This window comes from Henckelia pumila, unplaced genomic scaffold, assembly GCF_033568475.1.
Source record: "Henckelia pumila isolate YLH828 unplaced genomic scaffold, ASM3356847v2 CTG_466, whole genome shotgun sequence".
NCBI classification, from domain to species: Eukaryota; Viridiplantae; Streptophyta; class Magnoliopsida; order Lamiales; family Gesneriaceae; genus Henckelia; species Henckelia pumila.
Window position 1 is genome coordinate 1,113,492 of NW_027331833.1, and position 23,429 is coordinate 1,136,920.

Here is a 23,429-nt window from a genome sequence, read left to right on the forward strand (position 1 = left end):
ATATTTTTTTTCAAATATATAATTTAGTTTTAAATTAATTTAATAAATATTTAAATTTATAGTTTAAATATATTAAGCTCGTTTAGGCTCGATAAAAGCTCGAATAAGCTCGTGAGCCATGAATATATTCGTTAAATAAGCTCGGGCTTGACTCGATTGTAAATAAACCGAGCTTGAATATTCAAAAGCTCGAATCATTTACATCCCTAAACACTATAAGTTAAAAAAAATTCAGTTTTTCATTTTTATTTTCAAACATTACCCACTTCCAACTTCCAAGGATACAATGGGCTGAGTTGAAACCTCTTTCACATTTAACCCACCTGATTTCGGGTGGATCTAAACACGGTTAAATGGGTTGCTAACCAGAGATCTAAACCCGGTTAACGGGTTTAGAAGCGGGTTTGGTATGACTATCTTAATTGACAATATTGTTGTCCCTTGTAGCTAAATTATTACTTTTTGAAAAGACTTTTAAAATGTTATGGTTTATAATTTTGATGAATGTATTTATTTTTGGAATTTTCCATTGTATATTACTTTTTTAAAAAAAGTGTCTAAAACTTAACGGGTATGAGGTCCATCCAGGTTCGAGTTTAAGTCTTCAAAAGTTATGGCATAAAAGTTTAGTTTGAATTATTTATTAAATATGTGAAATCATATACACCGAAACAATAATGAAGCTTAACATTTTATAGTAAACGTTTTGTGGTAAACTCATGTTATATGAAATAAATAATTATATACATATATTAATTCAACATTTATCTCAATACCAAGCTCTGGATAGGAGAAATTAAATTTGAAATTAGGGTTTCTTTTTTTAAAAAAAAAAATAAATAAAATTGGCGTGATAGAGTAGACTTTTCTCTTCTCAAACTACTATATAAATATCAAGGTCGCATATTTGATTATTATTTCTTCAATTAAAAAGGGGAAAATGTACGACAATAGTACAACCCCTATACATTACTTTGGAAAAAAAGAGGAGAAAATTAAATAGAGAATGGCCCAGATGTCACAGCTAATTAATTAAGGTTGCCAAAAAAATAATATATATATTTTTGTATTTATTATTTGTATGGTAGAAATTAATCAAAGCCATTTGTTGACACTTTCATTTCTTGCTTCCAAAAAAAAAAAAAAAACACTTTCATTTCCCTAATTTCAGATTTATATTTAAAAATATATTTTACTCATGTTCTTAATAATAGTTTTAAATAATCCATAAAAACAAGTAGGTCTAAAAATCCCTCAAAATGATAGTTGTAATAGAATATGTAAAACGTGTTAAAAAAAAAAAAGAACTTGTTAAATTTAATTTCTCGTTGTCAGTAATTATTTAGATAAAGAGTTATGTGATAAATATAATATATGTCAAGCTAGTTATTCACTTTCGAAATGACCATGAGTTCACGCTTGGATGAAAATATTAATTTAAATATATGGATTTCAAATTAACGGAGGTTACGTTTGCATTAGAGCTATCAAAACCCAAAATTTGGGCGGGTTAAAAAATTGCCAACTTAACCCACCAATTTGACAAAGTGAGACGGATTGGTCCATTAATTTTTAGTTATATTCGACATATTAAGGGAGACATGTTGAAAAATTGACAACTCAACCCATCTATTTTTTAGGATGGTTGAAAACTCTAATTTGGATGAAAAAATTTGGATTTGAAGGAAATTTGAAATGACCCCACAATCCACATTGGGATCTACTCCAAGGACTCAAAAAATAACTACGTGAGCTTTTAAATCAATTGTGAAGTGAATTTTGTTAGACAATTGATTTGTTTTCATGGATTTGAATTCCTTATCCATCCATCTATCCGAATACAATAGGTTGCACTCGGATGTGATGATTTGGTTTAGATGGAAAGATTTAATTTTATAAAGGATTTGAAAGATGAATTTGACGTAACGCTTATAATAGGTTGCACTCGAATGTGATGATTTGGTTTAGATGGAAAGATTTAATTTTATAAGGGATTTGAAAGATGAATTTGACGTGACGCTTATAATAGATTGCACTCGGATGTGATGATTTGGTTTAGATGGAAAGATTTAATTTTATAAGGGATTTGAAAGATGAATTTGACGTAACGCTTATTTTAATTGTGTTTCAAATTGATCATAATAATCTCATTGTATTTACATAAGTTAAGAAATGAGTGGATTTTTAGGGAAAATTCGATCCTACCCCATGGGTGGGATCAACATGATATGCACCAATAAAATCATGTCACCTACCCCATGGAGTAATACCCATGGGGTAGGGTCGAATCAACCATTTTTTAGATTCTTAATTGTAACATAAACTTATCCAATCCAAGTAATCAAATGAATTTACAACTCATGGATTTGAAATCTATAACTTCAAATCTATCAATCCAAGTACAATCTGATTTTAATTATTTTCATTTAATTTCTTGGATGTATTTATATTGATGGATTTCAAATCCATCATTTGCTAATTCATGCAAATGATAATTATGACGAATTTAAAATGATACGTATATTGGATTTCATTTCAAATTCATCCTTCAAATCAAAATTTTCTTTCCAAATCAAAAGCTCGTCCAAGTGTAACCTTACACATCAATTGTTAGGAAATAAAATTGAATATGTTAAAATATCTTTCAACATTTAGAATAATAGAAAATTTTAAGAATGTTTTCGTTTTTTTTTAAAATTTATTCGTTTACTCATAAATTACATTCTAGAATACACACACATATTTATATAAAATAAAATAACAATCGAAAGATGAAGTTTAGGTTGTTTTACTATTTAATTAAATATTGGAGTTTTACCATTATCATTAATATCTATAATTTTTGATAAAACAACAATCTCTTGATCTTAAATGACATAAATCGATCGATCTATGTATATAGTTGCTAAGGTACTTTTGATTTGAGTATCAATCATCAAATAGCTGTCAACTATAAACTATGTCGAACTTTTTCCTCGTAAAAAAAGTTTTAATAAACTTAATTGGGTTGCGTTGCACGTATGAAATATTATATATATATATTATATATATAATATATAATATATATATATATTATATATATAATATAATATATATTATATATATATATATATACTCAAGGGAATTTTGGCATATGGCCTTGGTGGACTTTTCATTTCACGATAATATATAATAGATAAAATTAGGGAAATTTTGACATGTAGATGGCCATAGTCAACATTTTGTTTTGAAAAGTAAGCCTCTCTGTGGGAAAGAAATAACAATACATATGTTGACTTGAGCTATTATTATTCTTTTGACTCTATTTACGTTAAATTTAACTTAAATTCATATAAGTTATTTATATCATTATATTGGCATTTACAAGAAGTAGTTGGCTGATATATATTAAAATAGTGTATTTCATAAGCATGAAACCACATGTTAATTAAAATAAGAAAACATAAATAAATAAATATATACATGTATCCATATATATGCAGTGGGATTCTCGCTAATGTTTTAAGAATTAACTCGTGTTTCATTAGTAAACGTAATGCTTTATAAATGGGAGGCAATTAAATAACATGAAATTTTATGTGATATGTTTTACAGATTAATTTATTGAGTTTTATCTTAATTTAATTGATTCGACTCATAAAAAATTATTATTTTTCACTATATGGATCAGGTTGATCCGTTCCATAGATAAATATCCGTGAAATCGTCTCATGAAAGAAATACCCAATAAATAACATAATATGTTTGTGCCATAAAAAAACATTGAAGTAGTTATAAAATATAAAAAGAATTAATAATCATCCAATTTTTAATATTCATTGTGTACTTAGCAAAGTAAAACATTTTTTAGTGTACGTTATAGATGAAGATACATAGTTCGGAAGGGGGTATCGAAAAGGATTCTACAACCTTTAAAAATTGCCTTCACGATTTGATTAATGCAGTAAATATAAAAACGTGGCAGATCAGACCATATTATATGATAAACATATAATCATATATCAAGGAAATTAAATGATATGTATTGATTAAATGATACGTATTGGTGTTATTTCACCTTTTGGTTGGTGGCAATAATGAGATCCAATGACCAATAGAACTTGTATTATCTCACGTTTGACCAGAATTTATATAAACCAATTGGAGTTAAATTTTTTTTTAGCTATGTTACCTTATCTTCCATTGTACATCTCATGATCATTTATCATCCTCTCTAACAAGATAACCGATGCTAATCTTTATGATATGTTAATAAATTATATATATCCCCTCCGATTTATTTGTTTTTCACGAGTTTTGCGTCTATTATATGTATCGCGAGATTTGAGAGCTTCATAACAAACATAGTGATGTATATATATATTGTCCAGATCCCTTACCAAAATGGGTTTCAAATCAAGTACGTGTTAATGAACAGGTATCCATATTACACGTATAACCAATTTTTTTTTAATCATTCGTATTATATATCCATATATTTCGAGAAATATAAATCATAATCTTTGTAAAATATCACAAATTTTGTTTAAGATGGAGTAAAACCTTAAAATCAAAAGGTATGTGATTTTAAAATTTTATATTTGTAGCTCTATTAATTAATTAATTAGTATAAAGAGTAAAATTAATGGGAGGGGCAACCTTGAACTAAATTCAATATATGCGTGAAACTTACTAGCTCGATTCTAGAATTTCCAGCACATGTTGGCCTTACTATTTTTGTTTTTTTATTTTGTTTTGTTTTTTTATTTTGTTTTTTTGTAAAAGTTAGGCGAGAAAGCAACAAAACATTGAGTTCTAATGGTAAATAATCCTTAAACTAAATTTGTGTTCTAAAGATTATTATTTTTGTGGGTATACAAATATATATATAGAGAGAATGCCAAAAAACAAGTTGGCCGTCATTTAGTACTTAGTCATATGTACGTGAAACAAGTTGCAAGAATATGATTCCCTTTATTTATTCTTGTCCAGCAAAAAAGTGTGCACATAAGACCATCGGATATACATGTCCTAATCCTTCCATTAATTTTTGTTTTTGGTTCACTCAATATGGATGCCAATTTACAAAGTTTTCAAAAAATTATGGCACAATAGTTCCGACTTCCTTAAACATACGACTCTAGCTGTGGAATTTTTTGTGCTTAATGAATTGAAATTAAGCAATGAGAAGCTCAAAAATAGGAATAAAAAGGAAAAAAAAATTAAATAATAGAGGCACAAGGGTGCCTTAATTAAATTGCGCCCCTACACCGGCTGATAGGTTACACCTAAAAATTCAACTGGGTCTGAGCCCAATCATAAAGGTTCACTCCAAATATTTGTGAGGCCCAAGCTTATTTAAATATTATATATATTTAATTCAAGCAAACCCTGAATTCTACAAAAGCCCATAAGAGGTTCAAACCCGTGAAACTCTCCGAATCTCTATAAATAGCTCAAGTCACCTCATTATTAAGGTACACACTTTCTTAAGCACTATATCGCTCTACTCTCGATTATTATTCCTTGAGTAATAAATGACTTGAGCGTCAGAGTGCCTTCGTCGGGAACCCTCCCGGCTCCTCTAACTTTGTTTTGTGACGTAGGAACAACCCACTGAATATCTCCACCATGAACATACAAAGATTTGTTGATACTCCGGACCTTGCGGAAGCAACGTGTTGGGTACAAGTGATTTTTGGCTACATCAGCTTGGCGCCGTCTGTGGGAAACTGTTCACTACGTCATTGAGAGCACATATTACTTCAAAAAATGTCTCAAGAAAATAATAACAATGAAAACGCAGCGCCGAGTATTACTCTCACCCATGAAGACTTGACTACGCTAATGGAAAACACAGCAGCACTCGCAGCAAAAGATGCAGTTGCTCAGTACCTAGAAACCCGTAAGAGCAAAAGCACCAAGAAAAAGGCTCAGACTGAAGGATCATCATCTCTTGACCCTAATAACGAATACCCAAATAAAGATAAGTATAAATTTAATGATAAAGATCAAGGGGGACCAAGAAAAATACTACTCAGAAAGACGGTGAAGCAAGTGTTCACACAGTTCATGACACATCTGGCGAAAACAAAACCATTAATCCAATCCGGAAGGATGGATCTCGCACACATGTAACTGGAGAGAATTCATCCGCAATCTTGCCGTCACGTCGAAGCCCCTTCACTGATGATATCTTATCTGAAGCATTACCAAAAGGGGGTCAAAATCCCCAGCTTACCTGAGTTCGATGGAACGAGTGACCCCCAAGACCATATTGACAAATTATACGCGAAAGAGGATTTGTATGATATCACAGATGCTGCATACTGTAAAATATTTCTAACAACATTATCAGGAAGAGCACTCACGTGGTTCAACAAGTTACCCTATGGATCTATTGCCAATTTGGAGCAACTTACTGACTGCTTCATCCAGCAATTCTCAATTAACAAGATATACTCGAAAACAGCAGCGTATTTGTTCACAATCATTCAAAAAGAAGGAGAAAGTTTGAGGGACTATTATCGGCGATTTACTCATGCGATGCACGAAGTCTTACACGTGAACCATGATTTGTTAGCTGGAATAATGCAACAAAACTTGCGCCATCGGAAGTTCAAGGAATCAATAGCGGGAAAGCCGCCCAAAAACCTAGAGGAATTACTGGAAAGAGCTGAGAAATACGTACGGGTTGAAGAATCTGTAGAACCACACTACTTGAATAAAAGAAAGAGAGAAGAAGATAAACCATATATTAGAAAGCGAGACGAGAAGCGAACATCACAGAGCCCCCGCCTTCAGAATATACCCCTTAATTCGCGTCTGACCGATATACTGGTAGTGGCTGAAAAACAAGGATTGTTGCATCCCCCTCGCCCAATGCAGAATAACCCAAAGCGCCAACGTTCGGACAAGTACTGCCATTTTCATAAAGATAAAGGTCATACTACAGAAGATTGCTTCAGTTTGCGAGCAGAAATTGAAAAACTCATAAAACGCGGACATTTGGGGAATTTTGTGGACAAGTCCTACGGTGAAAAGCGAGATGACATGAGTCAGGACGAACAACCAAAACGTGACTATCAAAAGCGCCATGATGAAGCTGGGAAACAGCATGAACGAGCTGATGAAAATTTTCCCACTGGAGGAGTAATCGCCGTAATCACTGGGGGGCCTGCTTGTGGCGACTCGAACAATGCAAGAAAAGCCCTTCTGCGGGCAGCAAAAGGAACCAACAATTTGTCTAGCCCCAATTCCTTGCCAATGTATGAAATTGGAACTATCCAAGATGGATTATCATTCAGCGACAAAGATCTGAAGAACCCTCGGGGTACCCATAATGATGCCTTAATCATCTCAGCCACAATCTCCAACTTTTCGGTAAAGAAAATTCTAGTGGATTCAGGAAGTTCGGCCGACATAATATTTCATGATGCATTCGTCAAGTTGGGTATTAGTAATGCACAGTTAACTCCAGTCAACACTCCACTGGTCGGATTTTCCGGAGAAATAATTGAAGCTTTGGGCGAAGAAACGCTTCCTCTTTCCTTGGGTTCTTACCCCAAACGGTCTACTAAGATGGTAAAATTCCTTGTAGTAAAATATTCATCTGCATACAATGTGATATTGGGACGACCAAGTCTCAATATATTCCAAGCCATTGGATCGACCTATCATATGAAGCTGAAGTTTCCGACTCCAAGAGGAGTAGGAGAAGCCATTGGTGACCATCGTCTAGCCAGAGAGTGTCATGCGGTGACCCTATGAGGTTCATCAGGAAATCGTAAAAGACAAGTTTCTAGTGAGGAAAGAGCACCGAAACCTGGAAAAATTTTGCGTGAAAATGGGATACATTTGGTGGATGAGGAAGCCGAGAGCAAAGAAAGAATAACAGCAACCGAAACACTAAAACACGTGGAAATCGTTCCAAATGATCCCAAGAATACACTGAAAATCGGGACCGAATTACCTCCTGAATTGGAAGAAAAGTTGAAAATTTTCCTCGGTCGCAACTTGGACGTGTTTGCCTGGGGTGATGAGCCTCTGCCCGGAATACCTCATGAATATGCGCTCCATCACCTTCGTGTTGATCCGAAAATGAGACCATTAAAGCAAAAGAAAAGATCATTTGACCCAGAAAAAAATCGACATATAGCCGCTGAAGTGGAAAAACTTTTAGCGGCAAAGTACATCAGGCCAGTTTCATACCCAGATTGGCTTGCAAATGTTGTCTTACTACCAAAACCTGGTGTAAAATGGCGTTTGTGCATAGATTTCACTGATCTCAACAAAGCATGCCCCAAAGATCCGTTTCCACTCCCACGAATTTACTTATTAGTTTATTCGACAGCAGGGTGCGAGTTACTTACTTTTCTTGATGCATATCAAGGATACAATCAGATCGGCCTAGCGCCAGAAGACCAGGAAAAAACAAGTTTCATCACTGATCGAGGAATTTATTGTTATGATGTTATGCCGTTTGGGTTGAAAAATGCCGAAGCTACCTATCAACGTCTGGTAAATACCATGTTCAAACACTTGATCGGGCGTAACATGGAAGTTTATATAGATGACATGCTCGTCAAAAGTACCCAAACATCTAATCACTTGGAAGATATTGAGGAATGCTTCAGTATACTCAGAAAATACATGATAAAACTTAATCCGGATAAATTTACTTTTGGTGTATGAGGAGGCAAATTTCTTGGTTATATGGTGTCAGAACGAGTAAAAGAGGCCAATCCTGAAAAAATCAAAGCAATTTTAAACATGAATCATCCGAAGAGTGTAAAAGGCATCCAAGAATTGATAGGACGTTTGGCCACCCTCAACCGATTTATCTCAAAGATCTGTAGACAAGGGTTAACCATTTTTCAAAATGCTGAGAAGTGGGAAAGGTTTTCGATGGACAGAAGAGTGTCAGCAAGCATTTGACGAGTTGAAAATACATCTGACCTCTCCACCGCTGTTGGTAAAACCAAATGAAGGTGGCACCTTGTTGATTTATCTGGCAATATCTGCGGAGGCGGTAAGTGCAGTATTGGTCTCTGAAGTAGGACGTGAGCACAAACCAGTTTATTATATCAGTTGAACTTTACACGGAGCAGAATTAAGATATACAAAGATCGAGAAACTGGAATTGGCTTTGGTAACTGCAGCAAGAAAACTACGTCCTTACTTTCACTCTCATCCAATAATTGTACTCACCAATAATCATCTCAAACAAATTATCTCGAGTCCTGAAGCATCAGGAATAATGGTTAAGTGGGCTGTCGAGTTGACCAATATGGAATTGAATATCGCCCGTGTCCGGCGATTAAAGCACAGATTCTGGATGATTTTCTAGTAGAGATGACAATGAATCAAGATGAAAGCTCCACCTCGACATGGATGGTTTATGTCGACGGGTCATCAACCACTACAGGAAGCGGGGAAGGTATAGTTGTGGAGAGCCCACAGGGAGATAAATTTCAATATGCCATCAAATTTCTATTCTCTGCAACAAATAATGAGGCAGAGTAGACCTGGCCACGGGCTGGGTCTGGTCCGGGTTTGGGTTGGCATTTAGCCAACCCTTAACCGGCCCGCCTATGGCTGGTTCCGGTCCGGGTCCGGTTAATCGTCGGTTCAGGGTCCGGGCTAACCCGTTAAATTTAAAAAAAAAAATTTAAGCGCCCCAACACTGATTTTGCAGGGTCAGCGCCCCAGCGCTGATGCTAAAAAATCAGCGCTGGGGCGCTGACCCTTCGAATTAAATTCGAAGGGGCAAGACCGCAAGTGAGCAACTTCAATTTTTTTTTTAATTTTTAAACAAATTTTTAATAAGACATATTCTTTAAATAATCACAATCAAATATTTCATATCTCCATAATAAAAATCTATTACATTTATTAATCAAACAATATATTAGAATTTCAATATCTTATGACTTATATTATAAATCTATTACATTTTATTCTACTTCACTCGCATTTCCTCCCATCGTAGTTCCGGATGTTCCTTCGGTATCATCTTGGTCTTCTCCATCACTTTGAATATGTTGTGTTTGAGTAGCGGCTTTTGACCAATCATTAAGAAAACATTGGGGTTCCAAATTTTTCGGCCTTAAGATAGAACGTCTCTCGTCCAATGTATTTCCTCCAATACTAAATGCTTGCTCCACTGCAACTGTTGAAACCGGACAAGCTAGAATTTCTTTTGCCATTATAGCCAAAATTGGATATATTTGTGTTTTTTGCGACCACCATCTCAAAATGTCGAAGTTTTCCTCACCTGTATCACTAAAATCAAAAGTAGTGGTAAAATAATTCTCAAGTTCCTGACTGAAACTTGAGGATCCTCGTGGACGTTTCGTCCGTTTTATTAATAAAAGTTGTGCTTTAGTAAGTTTAGAAGTAACATTACTAGTTGCAGTGGATTGTGTTTCATGTGAAACAATTTGTCCACCATATTTGATGTTATATTCATTATAAATATCAAGTAAATGAGTTTTAATATTAAACAAAATCAATGAGATAGAAGGAATCGTTTTCGCAATAGGCTCCAAAGATTCATAATATAATGTTAACATATCGCTTAAGCCATCTAATTTAAGTCTAGGATCTAAAACAAAAGCACATAAAAAAATTTCAGGAATGAACAAAAAATATTTTTCCCATTTTGCTTTCATGACGAGAATACATTGAGATAAAGCACTATCATTAGATTTAACATGTTCATGAAAAATACAAGCAATGTTGCAACAATGTGTTAAAACTAAATGTGAAGTAGGGTAATAAACATCGGATAATTGGTCACTAGCATCATTAAAAACTTTTAAAATTTCACAAATACTAGTGCATATGTTCCATTGATTTGAAAATAAATAAATATCACGAGCTTGAACAAATTAATGAAAAAATGTACATAATAAATCTTTATATTCAAAAGAGGATAATAAAAATTTATATGTTGAATTCCAACGAGTTGGAACATCTCGTGCAAACCGCTTAGGCTTCATACCATTTACTCTACAAAATTTTCCCCATTGCTTCATAACTTGAGGATGCATCCATAAATAATGAATAGCGTTCCTAATTGGTTGAATACGTATGCCTAAACTTTTTAGCCCATCTTGAACACACAAATTTAAAATATGACATGTGCATCTAATATGAAAAAATTTGCCACCTAGTGATGTTTTACATATTTCAATAAGCTCACTAATACTAGAAGTATTTGCACTAGCATTATCAAAAGACATTGAAAAAACTTTGGTAGTTAGACCATATTCTCCTAAAATAACAAATATAAGTTGCAAAATATTTTGTGCCGTGTGTGATTCGTTGAAACATCTATATGCAAGCAACCTTTTTTGAATGTTCCAATTATTATCAATCCAATGACATGTAATGCCCATATATGAACAACTTTTCCAATGATCACTCCAAATATCGAAACACAAAGAAACTTTATTATTCAAACTATAAAATTCCTTAATTAATTCTTTCTTTTGATCAACGACTAACTTTTTCATTGTGCGTTTGAGACTATTTCTTGGAATACGTCTAATAGAAGGATTTGTACTTGTAGAAAGCCAATTTTCAAAAGATAATTTATCGCTAAAACTAAAAGAAAGTTGTTCAACCGCACAAAATTTAGCCGTTTCTTCTCTAAATCTAGCTTCGTTATATTTAAATAGTTGAGATTCATTACCCGATTGAGAAGAGAATGCCGGAATTTGAGTTTGACCACGATCAATACCAATTTCCACCGGATGATTTTTCTCGATATGCCACGTCAAAGTTCCATAACCACCTCCTTGTTTAAATTTGTAAATTTTGAACAATATTTGCATTTGGCTTGCAAATCACCGGAGGGAAGCGTCACCATGTCGAAATGTTTGGTGAAGATATCGGATGTCGGGCGAGGCACCGCTCGAGTTTGTCTTTGAGAGGCCGCCAGATCGTTCATACTTTCTTGACTTGAATGATGACATGGTGGTGGTGGTTGTTCAACTTGTTGTCTTTGTTGCGCCTCTTGGCGAATTTCTTGAATTTCATCATCGGAATATTCAAGATCAAAGCCATCGACATTGAATTGAGGATACTCGACCTCGGGTGGTATGATGCTCTTTTCATTTCCTTTTCTTTTGTCACCCCTACAACTTGATCCTGCTCCAGACATTTGTAATTGTATAAATATGAAAATAAATCAACCATTGACAATAAACCAATAATCAAAACTTGATATTTTTGATAATTCAAGAAATTAAAAGGAATTGAGAATAGAGAGAATGAAGAGAGAATTGTGTAAACAAAATGAAAGGAGTTTGGGGGTATCTATAGATAAATCACTTAGCCGACAGAGCTCTCGCAGGGAAAGCACTACGCCAAGGATACTTCTGGACAACAATGAAGCAAGACGCTATAGAGCTAGCGAAGCATTGTCATGCATGTTAGGAGCATGCTAACTTTCATCACCAACCGACTACAATCTTGCAGCCCCTAGAAAGTCCTTTGCCCTTTGCTCAATGGGGAATGGATTTGGTAGGTCCTTTTCCTCCTGCTACCGGACAAAGAAAATTTCTGATAGTTGCTGTAGATTATTTCACCAAATGGGTCGAAGCTGAGCCATTGCCCAAAATATCTGAAAGAGAAATAATCAATTTTTTATGGAAGAATATAGTATGCAGATTTGGAATCCCACAAACCTTGGTTTCGGAAAATGGAACTCAATTCTATGGAGCGAAGATAAAAAACTAGTGCAAAGGATTTTCCATCAAGTAGTTCTCCACTTCTGTTGGGAATCCTCAAGCAAATGGGAAAACCGAGGTCACCAACCGGACCATTCTACAGCACCTCAAAACACGCCTAGGCAATGCCAAAGAAAAATGGTTGGATGAGTTGCCAAATGTTCTATGGGCATATCGAACCACTCCACGCTCTTCAACTGGAGAATCTCCTTTCAACCTGGCCTACGGAGCGGAAGCTGTGGCTCCTGCCAAAATTGGAGAGCAATCATGGCGAGTGAAACAGTACACTTCATCTGGGAATGACCAAGCCCTCCGAATTTCATTGGACTTGGTGGATGAACTGAGAGATGAAGCTTCGACACGAGCCGAGAGATATCAAGCTTGTATGACTAAAGAATATAATGACAGAGTCAAACCAAGATCTTTTCAAGTACGAGACCTGGTCTTGAGAAAATCTGACATCTTGAAGTCTGTGGGTAAATTGGACCCAAAATGGAAAGACCTGCACAAATTAATTGAGATTGTGAAGATGAGAACATATCGCCTCCAACATTCAGATAGAAGAATACTTCCCAGACCTTGGAAAGTGGCCAACCTGAAGAAGTTTTATGCATAAATTGCAACTCTCTCCAACATTAGACTATATTTATCTTTTTTGTTATTAGAATATTTTCCTTATTTTTTCATATTACAATTTTGTGATACATTTTTTAACTAATTTGATTATTTTGTTATATAAGCAGATTAATTTGTCGAAAGCATATCATATCTCCTCTCCTATACTAACTCTTACTTATGACATAAACGTCATATACCGTAGCAATCATAAAAAAAAATTCCCAACAATAAGAGGCTTGGCCAGCCCCATGGGACATTTGAACTTATGACGCTGTAAGAGGTCAGGATGAAATAATAATATTACAAGTTCCGGGATACCTCACCACGTACCAAGTGGGTTTAGGACTTCCCCATGAGACAAAATCTTGGAAGACTGATCCCCTCACACGTACTCCAATATTAAAGCGATAGTATTTTATTCATCAAACAAGTATGCAATAGCAACTTCAAAATGCAAAAGAGATATGATAATCGACAAAATTGAATATAAAAAGGAATAATTGTTCTTCCTTTGCTCCTCCACCAACTGCTTACGCACTCAAAAAGAGCAAACAAAGTGTATGACTTCAAAGTCTTTATTACAAAAAAAAAATTTGCTCAAAAGTGGCAAGAAATAATAAATCTAAACTGTTCCACGGCTCCAAAGAATAGTCTCCACTTGGTTGTGACACATACCCATCGTCGTTATTTATTGTGTAAGCTAGAAATTCAAGTGCAAAGCTTCGATCATCTGCTCATCACCCAGACCTCCCAATAAATCTCCCAAGGGTAGGTCCGAGTCATCCTCAACTCTGGCAGACACAGTTCTAGGCTTCGGAATTGTAGGGCGAATCATCATAATAATTTCCTCCGAAACTAATTTAGTTTTCCGTAGTTCTTTGAGGCAATCCACTTCAACTTCATCATGAATAACGATCGCTCGCTCAATTACTTCATCTCTAAAAGTTGTGGACTCTCGATAGCCTACAATTGTTTTTTCTCTGGTACTTCGCAAAAGATTTTTGCCTACTGATGAGTTGAGAAAAGTCTCTCCGGTTTCCGATTCACGAGAATATTTTCCTCTAAGTTCCTCCATCTCCTGGCACAAGACATCATACTTTTTGGTTTTTTCTTCAAGCTCCGTTTGCGACTTGAAAAAATCATCTCGAGCCTTAGTGTTTTCCTTGCTAAGTCTTTTGCACTCACCCCTTAATGACGCCAGCTCGTCATCCAATCTCTTCCCGGAATTTCGAGACCTTTCTTCTCAAAATTAAAAAGTGTGAGCAAGCGATAAAATCTGTAAACATCCATAAATAAAGAAAATTATTCACTACATAAAAATAATAATAAATAACAACAAACAAGTAATAATATATTTGAAAGACGGATGAATCAAGATACCGAGTTAACACTTCGGTAGGCTGAGGCAATAGATGCAACCTATCATGATCTTCAATGAGGTTAGCTCCAATTCTCCATCCAATCGTTGGATCCTTCAAATCCCAAGAGGATTCAGAATTGTTTTTCTGATTCACTACTTCCACAAATAAGTGGTGACCTTCGAAAGCGTCAAGATGGACTACTTGTTCGTCATCACGTTTTCTCTTTGGATTTCTCGTATCATCGACCTCCCTATCACGTGCATCGACATTGGGTCCGCCTACAACATCTTTCCTTTTGCCACCAATATTTATATCATGCACGTCAGATCTTTTAGGCGGAGGACCAGAGCGACGAGTAAGATCGGATGGCCAGGGAGACTTCCTCCTTCGGGGAAATTCTTTAGAACCAGAGATAGCCCGATCCTTTGTTGAATCTTTTCTCGACATTTTTGACGCGGCTTTCTCGTTTTTCTCTATGCACGCCCGAATCTCAACCAAGTTTATTTTTCCTCTACAAAAAAACAAGGAGCATAATACATAAATAAATTCTCAAATTACACCGAGCAAAGTACAAGAGAAAATACAAATCATGCAAGAGAATGAAAATCAAATACCGGTAGGAAGCAAGTTTTTTGGATCAACCATACTCTTGAAAAGCGCTAAAGAGCGGCAATCAAGTTGTAATTCACAGTGGGTTTTGCTAAAATCAATTCTCCTATGGCCCGGACTCCATATTATGGGAACCCCCCAACCATAATCCCAGACATAAAAAATTTTTTTTTCTCCAAACACTTTTTGGAGATGTGTAACAAGATAAAAACTTACAACCTTCCCAAGAGTGGAAAGAGATATAGGACCCTGGCATGGAACGACGCACCGAGAAGAGCGCATAAAATAGGTCTATAGTCGGAGACATTTTAATTTCGTTCACTCTATATATGAAACACGTAAAAAAAAATCGCACTTGATGTTAATGAATTAAACTCACCCCAAGACTATCTACAATTTCTATCAAAAGGGTATGAGGAGGAAGCGAAAAACCAAAATTAAAGTACTCCAGGTATACAGTGAAATAACCCAAAGGCGGTTCATGACATGGATCTCCATTTTTGGGAATTTTAAAAATATGTTTAGAGGATAAGTCAAATTTTTGGTATGGAGTTAGAATATCAAACTCGTCCAAAACACGCTCCATCACTCCTTCCGAAGACTCTTGGACACCACTTTTATCACATGAATTCAATTAACTCATAGGAGATTAACACTCGTCAATTTCACTATCATTGCCAGACTCTTTTGATGAGGAGGGATAAGTGTCTCGATTAACAACCAACATCGAAAATACCTTATCCCGCGAGTGACACCCTGAAATTATTTTTTTTAAAAATAAATAATAAACATATAAAAAATACATTTTACAACAAAATATTTTCTTGTGCAATATCAAGTTAGAATGGCAGTAAAATTTTCGGTCAAATTAATATTAATAACAAGTAATAGCATCAAATAGTTGAACATAAAAATCAATTGATTCTTTCCTGACTTGTATCATATATATGTATATACATGTATGTGTATTTATCTCCACCATAAACCATGTCTTCATCAATGATGTCATCCATCATCCCATCGCCATCACAGCCGCCCCACCGTAAGCGACCGTCCTCTCCGGCGAACCATCATTTGCCGCCCGACATTCACCACCGTCCTCATCCTTGTAGTGCAAGTGGCCGTCGAGATCTCCCTCATTGTCCTCGAGTTGCAGCCGCCGTGTTTCTTCACCTCCGATCCCTCTGCCGCCAGACGCTACTTGCCTGCCTCCGTCATGCCGCAACGCTGCCCGAGTACAGAATCTGGTTCCGTTTCCACCAGGAAACACAACCATAACTGCGATTTCGAGTTTCTGGACTCCGGTGCCCCCTGATTGACGCCGCCCAACACCTTCCTCAGTCATCATCCTTGCACATGATTCACTAGGTCCCTCGCGCAACCGCATCGATCGTGCCAGATTTGGATGCATCCATCGAAAGTGGATGTTCCATGGCTGGAAGACGATATTTGACGGTTGTCATTTCTAGAAACCATCGCCTCTCCTTGCCAACCATCCTCGCCCATCTCTTCCCTAAATCGCGCCTCCCTTCGCCATGAACAGTGGAGGAGATGATGATGAATTATGGTTCGAGATTGAAGATGATACAAATACATGTAGATACGTGCATATCAAATTTCACGCAGAGTTTTGTTAAAAAAACAAAAATTTATCGCATAGAGGTAGAAGAATACAAGGGAACGAAACATGAGAGAAAACGTTTCAAACAAAAAAAACATGAGAGAGAAATAATTATGGGAACATGGTATACAATTAACTATTACCTGCCATGTCAATCTGTCCTCCTCTGTTTGAGTTAGTAAGTTGTGATAAAAACATACTGTGATGATGAATTAATAACCATTATTTTCGTCAGAGTTCTACTAGGTTTCTGCAATTATTATTCTGGCAAGAATTTGTTTTCCAATTACACTCCATGTTGATCCCCGCGACCTGAACGGGCAGGTCGATCCTCGTAATTTTCGCAGTGGCATACCATATTCGTTCTCGGCAACTAAATTTCTGACAATACTCCGATAAAAATTTTACTCTTGGTCCTCTCACCACACGCGACACGTCCAAGAGTGAAGGGCCTATGATAGGTTACACCTAAAAATTCAACTGGGCTTGAGCCCAATCATGAAGGTCCACTCCAAATATTTTTGAGGCCCAAGCTTATTTAAAGGTTATATATATTTAATTCAAGCAGACCCTGAATTCTACAAAAGCCTATAAGAGGTTCAAGCCCGTGAAACTCTTCGAATCTCTATAAATAGCTCAAGTCACCTCATTATTAAGGTACACACTTTCTTAAGCACTATATCGCTCTACTCTCGATTATTATTCCTTGAGTAATAACTAACTTGAGCGTCGGAGTGCCTTCGCCTAAAACCCTCCCGGCTCCTCTGAATTTGTTTTGTGACGTAGGAACAACCTACCGAAGATCTCCACCGGGTACATACAAGGATTTGTTGATACTCTGGACCTTGCGGAAGCAACGTGTTGGGTACAAGTGATTTTTGGCTACATCACCAGTGCTGCTGCCTAGGGCATTTGCCCAGGAGATCACGGGGTGCCTAGGCGCCTGAGATGGTGCGGGGGCACCTTAAATTTCTCCCCTGCACCGGCGCCCCTGCCTGGGAAAATTCTTAAGCGCGAGGGAGGTGCCTAAAAGCGCCTAGGCGCCTGTGACCTTTTTTCACGAAAAAAGTGCATTCTCTTTTCGAGTTTTCTGATGTTATTTCATTTGAATGACTTCTTTGGGTGGTTATGATATATTTTTTGGATCAAGAGATGTAACACATGGTGAAACAACGTGTCCCTGCATGAAAATAAATTTAAATATCAGATTAAAGTTCATTATTGAGATTAATTCAGTTTTATCTGCAAAACCATATGCATTCATATTATTTTGCTTTTGTGAAAAGAGAGTTCATATCATTTTTGGTTATTGAACTTGTGATTTATTGTGCTATTATCAGTATCTTGGAAGAAGTTTGACAAATTCCGTCAGCACCAAGAGCAGAGCAAAAATTTCTTAATGATATTGTGTTCAACATGAGCCTCAATAGTTTCAATTTTTTTTTTTTCTGTTTTTTCTGCCATCTTCAAAGAATTCCTAACACCACACATCTATATCTACAAGCTTAAGAATTTTTTTTAAATATTTGAATATGACTACAATATCAACAACCAATGTTTCTGCGACGCATGGGGCGAAACCGGAAAAGTTTAGTAGCATAGACTTCGAACGTTGGCAGCAGAAAATGCTTTTCTATCCCACAACCTTGAGTTTGGAAAGGCTCCTTAAGGAAGATCCAACAATAATTTTTGAAGACGAGGTCGATCCCCATAGCATTGCAGTGATTGATGCATGGAATCAAAGCAACTTCCTATGCAAAAACTACATATTCAATGGACTTGACAATGTATTGTAAAATGTGTATTGTCAAGTCAAAACCGCAAAGGAACTTTGGGAGATGCTAGAAAAATGTTCAAAGCGGAGGTTGCTGGTCTTAAAAAATTCATTGTAGGATGCTTTCTGGATTTCAAGATGGTAGATTCCAAATCCGTAGTGAGTCAAGTGCAGGAAATGCAAGTACTACTGAACGAAATTCATGCGGAGGGGACGAGTCTAAGCGAGTCTTTCCAAGTTGCTGCGCTAATTGAGAAACTCCCTCCGTTGTGGAAGGACTTCAAGAACTATCTGAAGCACAAGAGAAAGGAGATGGGTATGGAGGATCTAATAGTGAGAGTAAGGATAGAAGAAGACAATCGAAACACCGACAAAAGCAATAACAAGTTAGCAGCAAAGGTTAATAACGTGGATTCAAATGACAATATGAGAAAGAAGAGGAAGTTCAAACACTGGAAAATAAAAATATCAATCAAATCAAAAGAAGAAGTTTCAAGGAAGTTGCTACAATTGCGGAAAACCAAAACATAAAACAAAAGATTGCAGGCTTCCAAAGAAAGGAAAACTGTTGAGATAAAGTGGACAAAACATGAAGAAATATTTCAAAGCAGTCCAAATATATGCATTCCAGTCAGACATTACAGTGAAACAGTTCATGAACAGTTCATGACCAGTTGAAGAAGTCTGTTCACATATCCAATCCAAGAATCAAGACTGCTAAGGATACAAATTAATCAGATAAATTGGAGTATATATTATCCTACTGATTCAAGATATATTTCAAATATAAAGACCGTTGCAAGATCCAGACATTTTTATTGAAAAATTGCAACATCATTAAAGTCCTCATAAAGACTTATTGAAGATCTAGAGGCAAAGGAGACCATACATTTATGACAAAGATGAAAGTTGCAAAGATGCATATATAAATTAGGGAGAAAGCTTCAGAATAACAATAACACAAAGCGAGCATGAGAAAAATATATTCAAACATATACAGCAAGAGATAAAAAGCTGTTTGAGCACTGATAAAAGATTCATCTAATCTTCTCAACGTGCCCACATATACAAGCCATACATCTAATCTCTAAGGATCATCAAGGGCCAAGAATCAACCCTCAACTGCCTATTTGTTTATAAGGAGTTGATCTATTGTTTGAGTATACGGATTCATTCATCATTGTATTTTGGTGTTAGGACAAGGAGTCTTAACGTGGTTGTATTCTAGGAGTTTTGATCTAGGCAAATGATAAGTCCTACGATTGGAGTGAGTTGCATGAAATACGTTGTATAAGACAAAATCTTCTAGTAAATCCTTCCCTCGAGGAAGAAGGGGTAACGTAGGAGTTTATCTTCGAACATCGATAAACATCCGCGTTATTTACTTTTCTGTCATCAACCCTTCTTTATTATTGTTCTATCTGTTATTTGGCCTCCTTCCGCACATATATTTTTTGGCCGATTAACTTTGACACTCGAAAAATAATAGAGTTAGTTGTTAAACATCAACTGCTATCATTTAAGAAATTTGTCAAGGAAACTTCTTACAGAAGTTTCATAAGAGCAGTTCGAAATCGATCCTAACAAAAACAACAAGCCAATGTGGCTCAAGAATAGTCAGTATCATTTGATATATTTGATTTGGATTTAACCGCAGTTGTATTTGAAACGAATATGGTAGACAAACCAAATGAGTAGTGGGTTGATAGAGGTATTACCCACCATATATACTCCGATAAAGAGATGTTTTCCACATACACTTTAGATTCAGGAAGAAAATTGTTTATGGGAAACTCTACCACATCGAACATTGTTAGGTTGGAAAAGTCGTCTTGAAGACGACGTCTGGAATGGAGGTGACACTCGCTGAAGTGCTACACGTTCCTAAAATAAGGAAAAATTTGGTGTCGGGAACATCACTGGTGAAACATGGATTTAGGCTGGTATTTGAATTGAATAAGTTTGTATTGACCAAGAATGATCATTTTGTTGGAAAGCGGTATCTTGATGAGATCTTTCAAGTTGAATGTAATAGCGGTTCGCCGCAAGATTGATGGTAATAAAGTTGATACATCTATTTACTTGATTGAGTGTTCTGATTTATGACATGTTCGTTTAGGACACGTAAATTATAACACACGGAGACGACTAATGAATCTGGAATTATTGCCTAAATATACTGTTAATCCAACACATAAATGTGATATATGTGTTGAAGAAAAAATGAACAAGCCATAATTTTATTCAGTTGAAAGATGTACAACTCCTTTACAGTTAATTCACACAGACTTATGTGATTTAAAATTCATACAAACAAGAAGAGGCAAAAAGTACTTTGTGACATTTATAGATGATTGCATAATATACTGTTATGTATATCTTTTAAGAATTAAAGACAAAGCACTCGAAGCGTTCAAAAGTTATAAAATCAAAGTTGAAAATTAACTTGGAAAAAAAATAAAGAATGTGTGCAGTGATAGAGGTGGAGAGTACGGAGCACTATTTGATGAATTTTGTTCTTCATCCGACATTATTCATCAAACTATCACACCATACTCACCTCAGTCAAAAGTAAGGATGTAAATTAGCCAAGCCGAGCCGAGCCAAACAGTATCAGGCTCGGGCTCGGCTCGTTTGTTATATATAAGGGCTCGGGCTAGGGCTCGAGCTCGAACATAGATTTTATTTTAAAACTCAGGCTCGGCTCATTTAGTATATATATCGGCTCGGGCTCGGCTCATTATCGTATTAAATGAGCTTGTCTTGAGTTCGGCTTGTTTTCAGGCTCATTAAGCAATCTCGTTAAGCAGGCTCATTAGCGTGCTTGTTTTCAGGCTCGTTAGCGAGCTCGTTAAGTGAGCTCATTTTCGGGTTTGAGTTCGGCTTGTTTTTGATCTCGTTAAGCAAGCTCATATTCTGGCTCGTTAAGTGGGTTCGTTTTCAAGCTCATCAAGTTTAAGGTAGTGTTTGGGAGAACCTCTAGAATGTATTTCTCAGCTTTTTATTAACAAAATTTCACAAATTTTAAAAATATTTTAAGGAAAAGTTGAGAAGTGCTTCTAAGAAACTCTCTCATACACTACCTAAACACAATACAATAGAATACCTCGCTGATGATATGATAAAAATCCTATCATATCTTTATTTATATTTTAGAGATATATCATAATATTGCATGGATATGCATAAATCTAGTTTTATTATACATTATAATTCTACATGGACTGAGACTCTCTTCCTATAAATAAGAGATCTCTAACCCTTATTAAGGAAAGTTTGTACTTTTTCCATAGCGCCTCCCATTATTTTTCTACAACTCTTTTATTCGCTTTTACGCACTTTTCTATATGCTTTTCATACCTTTTCTATTGAATCCTATACTGACTTGAGCGTCGGAGTGACTTCGCATCCGGGCGAGCCATCTCACATGTTTTTTTTGATACACAGAAATATTTTGGGATCATTAGACTCGGTTTATTGAAGAAATTGGTTCGTTGATTACCGATTCAAGGTAATTTATTTGATGTGAAATTTTTGAACGCATCAATTGGCGCCTTCTGTGGGAACAAAATATAAAATCGTGATTGGATCTACCTGGTTGAGTAAAAGATTAAACAAAAATTGCAATTCGTTCATATGCCCAAAGAGATTCTCATGGTAATTGCCGAAAGATTTCGAAGCAAATCACGACCACTCTGCAAATAAAGATAAGTCTTCTAAGTGTTTTTATTTTTAGCAAACTATTATTGTTGTGAGACATTTTGAGAGTCTCATAATAAATTTTTTATGTGAAGCCACAAATTTTATTAACCCAATATTATATTAGACTTCTATTGCCTTGTATTTTTGTTTGAGTCTTTTTTTTACAGACATTGGGCGTGCAATCTCGCAATAATGCCTTATTCGGGCGTGCAATATCGCAGTAAGGCCCTATTCGGGCGTGCAATCTAGTAATAAGGCCCAATCTACGGCTCGATACTCTCTTATGCCCGACCAAGTTCGGCAAATATCACGCAATTCGTGATCAGCTCAGAAAGCCCGACCAAGTTCGGCACATACCACGCAATTCGTGGTCAAAATTAAGCCCGAACAAGTTCGGCACATATCACGCTACTCGTGATAAGATCAGAAAGCCCGATCAGTTCGGCACCATGTAAATTCATGTAACTCGTGGTCACCCCAAAAGCTTGACATCACGAATGCTCAAAAAAAATTGCAAACAACCAGAATATTGTCTTGCATGCTCTAAAATATAAAATCAACCACTTCAAAGTTTCTCCTCGTTTCACTCGCCGTCACTTCTCTCCGGGAGGTAGTATTGATGATATGATAAAAATCCTATCATATCTTTATTTATATTTTAGAGATATATCATAATATTGCATGGATATGCATAAATATAGTTGTATTATACATTATAATTCTACATAAACTGAGACTCTCTTCATTTAGACAAGAGATCTCTAACCCTTATTAAGGAAAGGTTGTACTTTTTCCATAACGTATCCCATACTTTTTCTACAACTCTTTTATACGCTTTTACGCACTTTTCTATAAGCTTTTCATACCTTTTTTATTGAATCCTATACTGACTTGAGCGTCGGAGTGGGTTCGCCTTCGGGCGAGCCATCTCACATGTTTTTTTTGATATACAGAAATATTTTGAGATCATTCGGCTCGGTTTATTGAAGAATTTGGTTCCTTGATTACCGGTTCGAGGTAATTTATTT

The 23,429-nt window shown here is 35.9% G+C and overlaps 1 protein-coding gene across 1 annotated transcript; it reads left to right on the forward strand.

Annotated features, from left to right (window-relative positions):
* Positions 1 to 6,168: 6,168 nt before the first annotated feature.
* On the forward strand, positions 6,169 to 8,673 carry LOC140872486 (uncharacterized). Its single transcript, XM_073275333.1, has 2 exons — positions 6,169 to 7,705; positions 7,760 to 8,673. The coding sequence occupies exons 1-2, from the start codon at positions 6,169 to 6,171 to the stop codon at positions 8,671 to 8,673; spliced, it is 2,451 nt and encodes an 816-aa protein (XP_073131434.1).
* The last annotated feature ends 14,756 nt before the right edge of the window (positions 8,674 to 23,429 follow it).